Source organism: Tetrao urogallus (assembly GCF_951394365.1).
Source record: "Tetrao urogallus genome assembly, chromosome: 5".
In the NCBI taxonomy this organism is placed as follows: Eukaryota; Metazoa; Chordata; class Aves; order Galliformes; family Phasianidae; genus Tetrao; species Tetrao urogallus.
In genome coordinates, this window is record NC_136818.1 from 27,133,347 (window position 1) to 27,139,067 (window position 5,721).

At 40.2% G+C, this 5,721-nt stretch overlaps 1 protein-coding gene across 1 annotated transcript; it reads left to right on the forward strand.

The window, feature by feature from the left end:
* Positions 1-777: 777 nt before the first annotated feature.
* RNF2 (ring finger protein 2) lies at positions 778-5,313 on the forward strand (the record flags this gene model as incomplete). The annotated part of the gene is made up of 6 exons (XM_079535642.1): positions 778-864; positions 1,062-1,222; positions 2,063-2,278; positions 3,043-3,315; positions 4,109-4,280; positions 5,212-5,313. The coding sequence occupies 6 exons, from the start codon at positions 778-780 to the stop codon at positions 5,311-5,313; spliced, it is 1,011 nt and encodes a 336-aa protein (XP_079391768.1).
* Between the last annotated feature and the right edge of the window lie 408 nt (positions 5,314-5,721).

A 5,721-nucleotide genomic window follows, 5' to 3' on the forward strand; every position in this document is an offset into this window, starting at 1 on the left:
TGGTGATCTCTGCTGTGGGCCATTGCAAGGAGTTCTTTGCTGCTGTGGAGCTGTGTGATGTGTGAAGCAAGCTTTTCTGGAGTGCCCCAGCCACATCTCTTTACAAAGTAATGATCATGCCTACATTATGTCAAGCTTTATTTCTGGTTTGGGTCTTTTTTTTCTGTAAGGGGAGAAAACTAATTGGTGAGCTTGGAGAAGAACAGATGCAATAATCTTTGCGGAGCTGCTTTCCTTGCTCTTAATTAAAGCTTAGAAAGTAAGAGAGGTTGACTTTTCCTGCAGAATTTGATGAACTTGAAACTAGATTATAACATGCCTGGTAGATATATATCAAATCAGCAGCCAAAGGTGGATTCTAAGAGTTTGGAAATACAAGCCTAGCTTTAAATAAAAATGCAATAAGAGAAACTTATTTGACTGGGGTGCGTGTATGTGAGAACGTATCCTGTGCTGGCTGCCACTGCCACCCCTGTGCAAACCCATGCTCTTGGCCTTTCAGTTTTATCTCACTTCTGCTTAACAGCCTGAATGGAGTTTTGCAGAACACTCATGGCTGGGGAGTTCCCTCAGTGTCTCTGGAGTGGGGCAGTGACAGGGACTTGCAGCGCTTCAGTGGTTTCTTGCTGTGTTTCTGTACTGTGAGCATTAAGGCTGCAGGGGCTGGAGCCCTGGGGAACAGATCACTTGGATGAAGGCCTGCTTGGGAGAGAGGGGAGCTGGTTCTGGAGCCAGGTGCACCTGACCATATCATTTTATTCTCTTCTGCTTCCAGCCATGTCTCAAGGTGTGCAGACCAATGGGACGCAGCCTTTAAGCAAGACCTGGGAGCTCAGCTTGTACGAGTTGCAAAGAACACCTCAGGTAACGTGTGCTGAAGAGCTGGCCTTCGGGCAGTTTGGTCTTTATTTGATACCTTTAGGAACTTGAGGTTGGTTTTCCTTTCCTGATGTGGCTGAATATGTTCCTTGTTGTATTCTTATGTCTTTGTCTGAAGGCAATAACACATGCAATCTCTGTGTGAAATTTCCTTAAAGAACTTTTACTTTGTTTTACACCAGGAAGCGATCACCGATGGCTTGGAAATCGTTGTGTCACCCAGGAGCCTGCACAGCGAACTCATGTGTCCCATTTGTTTGGATATGTTAAAAAATACCATGACGACAAAAGAGTGTTTGCATCGTTTCTGTGCTGACTGCATCATTACAGCCCTCAGGAGCGGGTATGGAAATAGCAGAACAGGGAAAAGGGATTTCCCTTCAGATGAAAATGTGATCCTTTGAGCCCTGAGCGCTGCTGTTTCTGAGGATGGCCATCACTGCAGTGTTCACAATGAATTCACTGTGCCTGTGGAAATTCTGATGAGTGATTAGCAGAAACACTCTTCTCATGAAAGAGAAACAAGAAATGCTGTCCTCAATAAAGAAATCACTGATATTTCTGTTACTGAGGCCTCTTGCTTTTACAAAAAAAAGCAAAAAACGTGTGAACCTGATAAGTTAATTAAATTAGAACAGAATGTTGGGAAGGACAAGACTGAGTTTTAGTTTTCACAGAAATTCGTGCTTGAACTCCAATATGGGTTCCTTCATCTTTATTTCGTTCTGCAAGTCCTATGAAGGACTGCACCTTTCAATATAATTTCCACTTGAAATGGAGACATTTCTAAGTAAAAATAAAGCCAGAAGATTAAGGGGAGAAAATTGTAGCATAGAACTCCTTGATTCTTCAGTCAAAATACATTTTGTTTAAACATACCTTAAATAAACACACTTTAAAAATTATAGCAAGGAGATGTTTGTTTTTTTTCCTTTTTTTTTTTTCCTGTTTTGTTTAAGTATCTTGAGCTATCAGATTTGTCAAAAGATAGAAGCCCCATTCCATTCCAGATGTATTGTAAAGTTGAATCATAATGGGTGCTTTCTCTAACAATTGCAGCATTAAGACTGACTTCTGTCATTGCCAGAGACTTAATGTTGTTCCCTCTCCTTATTCTATATCCTTATAGATATATAAAAAATTATATTTTTTTAATAATATATATATATATTCTTATATCTAGCAACAAAGAATGTCCCACGTGTCGTAAAAAGCTGGTGTCAAAAAGATCGCTGCGACCTGATCCCAATTTTGATGCTCTCATCAGTAAAATTTATCCAAGCCGTGATGAATATGAAGCGCATCAGGAGAGAGTGCTAGCAAGAATCAGTAAACACAATAACCAGCAAGCTTTAAGTCACAGCATTGAAGAGGGACTAAAGATTCAGGCTATGAACAGGTATGTAGTCACATAATTTGTTCACATTGTCTCCCTTAATGCTAGAAATATGCCACCTCCTCACTCTCTGTAGCAAGGGATTCTTCTCTTGCTCTCTGAAGGCTGCCAAAGTAGCTTTCAACTTTTGTTAAAAAAAATGTTATTAGTTTTATTGTTTTATTAGTAAATAGAAACTTCCTATCACTGCCTGCAGCTTTACTGGCAGACACGTGTTGTGTTACCAATTTACAGGCATCATTCATTAGACCCCATCTGGAGTACTGCCAGGGGCCCCCAGCACAAGAAAGATGTAGAGCTGTTGGAGGGCCACAAAGATGCTCAGTGGGCTGGAGCACCTCTCCTGTGTAGAAGGGCTTGTTGAGACTGGGGGGGAGAAGGCTGCAGGGAGGAGTTGGGAAAGAGACCCCAAACTTTATTCCAATAAATTGTTCTAAATCACAAATGAATTCATGTTTTGATTAAAATACTTTTCTGTTTTGTGTAAGGGGTAGAATTAATTGAATGAAGTTTAAAATGATCTCATGACATGCCTAAAATGCATTTGAGGAATAAGGAAAAATATGCAGCTTTGTATATGGGTATCTTTTTGTAAGATAGGATGTGTGTTATTTTTTTAAGTCTAAATATCTCTGGAATGTTTCATGCTTGTGAATGCATAGTTCATATTATGTCAAGCTTCTGGCTTGACTGAGAAGAGAGATGTTGTATAGGTTGGATGAGTTCTGAGTGAGGATTAGTGTTTATTTCTACCTATTTGTCACCAGGTTACAGAGGGGCAAGAAACAGCAAATTGAGAATGGCAGTGGAGCAGAAGATAATGGTGACAGTTCACACTGTAGCAATGCCTCAACACACAGCAATCAGGAAGCAGGGCCTAGCAACAAGAGGACCAAAACATCAGATGATTCTGGGCTAGAACTGGACAATAACAACACAGCTGTGGCCATAGACCCTGTGCTGGATGGTGCCAGTGAAATAGAATTAGTCTTCAGGCCTCATCCTACCCTCATGGAGAATGATGACAGTGCACAGACAAGGTAAATGGCATTATTCTTCTTTGTATATTCTGGTTTAATTCCTGCTGTTTCTGTTTTCTATTTAGAACTTGTTGGGGCTTTTAAAAATCAGTTTGCTTTGATTGAACCACTTCGGTTTAACATACGCACCCTTCTCATTGCAGGTCAGATAGATGCTACTGCTCAACTTGTTTCTGTGCAGTGTTACAGAAACAAACTGTTTTAGGCCTTTGGTCAGGGATGAAGGTGGTTTTAAGAGTTTCTTGCAGTTCACAGGAGATACCAGAATGATGGTATGACATCTACTTACAATAAGATTCTCTGGGAATAAACAAGTCTTGTGTGAGTGTCAGCGATTTTTTTTGGAGCAGTCTTGTGTCAGTGTGATTTGTAGGCTGGAAGCTTTGCCTGGCATTTTTCCATCATCCCTTGTGAGCACAGACTACAAATTTAGGATTGCAGCAATGAGCAATCTTGTGAAGTTTCCTCAGATCTCTTCCTGTCTTTCTCTTCTGATGAGACATTTCTCTACAGTGTCAGTAAATATATTACTAAATATAAGCTTCATCCAACTCTTCTTTTTGGTTTGGAATTCCAAGGGAGTTCTGGAGGTTATTCTGAAAGACAGAGAGAAAGCAAAGCTTCTGGGGCAGGCTCCTGCAGCATTTGTGTCAGATTGGGATTCTTGCATAAAGAGGAGCAGGTAATGAGGCAGTAAAGAAGGGAACCTTTAGCAAGGAGCAGAGGGTTCCAGGTATCTTTGTCCTGTATCTCTAATATGAACATGCGATTATTTTTGTGGTTGCTGTTGCAGATACATCAAGACCTCAGGCAATGCCACTGTTGATCACTTGTCCAAGTACCTGGCTGTGAGACTGGCTCTGGAAGAGCTTCGGAGCAAAGGAGAATCAAACCAGATGAATCTTGACACGGCCAGTGAGAAGCAGTATACTATTTACATAGCTACTGCCAATGGGCAGTTCACTGTAAGTGGAAGCTTTAAGAGGAAAACTGAGCATCAGTATGCCTCTGATACAGATATGATTAGAATCCATGGAGTTGGACTTCTCCTGAATTGACACGGGGATAAAATCCATGGCACCAGGTTGCTCATTCAGAAGCAGATAGTTTGTTTTGCAGGAAAATGCACGTAGTGGAACCTGGTTAATAGAAAAAGAAAGCATACAAATTATTTGGGGGAAAAAAAAGCCACATTGATGCCAGCAACTATTTGCTGACTTCCTTCGGGTGAGGACCTGACCTTTCATTTTACAGTTAAAATTGGAGACGAAGAACACTGTTTCACCTGAGAACTCTCTTTGAAGAGCACTACCTAGAAGCAGGAAATGTCTATTGAGTGGACTCTACTGCAGTATAATCTTCTTTTACTCCAGTGTAAAAAGGCTACTGCGAGCCTTAGACAGGGAAGAATTCTTCTTCTCAGTTGCTGACTAAACTAAAAAGTAGTATTGCACTTGGATTGACCTCTGAGCTTAGCCTTATACTTGAGCATTTTTTCTGAATAAAACTTCTGGTTGAGATACACCAATGTTACCTGACAGTCTATTTTGCACAGTGTTCAAACATGGTGATAGAGTAGCCTTTAGAAAAGAAGCAAAGATGGTTCTAGTGTCCATACACCTGCTACTCTCTCTGTTTACATACAGAAGAAACATAAAGTTCACTTTATTTACAACTGTGTGCACTTTGTATGCAATTAGCAAAGCTGTTTTCTGTGCTGTTTTAGTGAGATTGACAGGAGTCTGTAATAGCTCATTTTACTGCTTTTTGACCACAAGTGTTTAGTCAGTAACTTGTTCCACATTATCAGTAACTTCTTTAAGTCAGTAGTTGTGGATAGATTGCTGCCTGTGCACTATCAGGTCTTCTCACATCTTTTCTGGTGTTTTCTTCTAGGTATTAAATGGGTCGTTCTCCTTGGAGCTGGTCAGTGAGAAGTACTGGAAAGTGAACAAACCCATGGAACTGTACTATGCACCAACGAAGGAACATAAATAAGCTGTACTGGAAAACTGAGATGGGACTAACTCTCTTTTTATAGCTATGACTTCTTTAATATTAAAAGAAAGCACCGTCATTATCTTTATGGACAATACATTTGTGATGCCTTCAGGCTCTCTCAGTGTACTTATTAATATGATTAGACAGTATTCTTGATTGTATTTAATTTAGACTTTTTTTGGCTGTTTTTCTCTAGTGCTTGACATGCTTTTGTTCCCAGTGTGTGATAACTGAACGAGTGTTCCAGTTTGGAATGTCTTAATTTTATCCAGGTAAATCTGGATTTCTAATACATTTGACACAGTTATAGTAGCCTCTGTGAAGTACTGAGCATTGGATGGCTAAGTCAGTCTATTCAATAGTAATGTATGCCAAGGAATGTGTTAAATGTTGTAATTTGCTAAT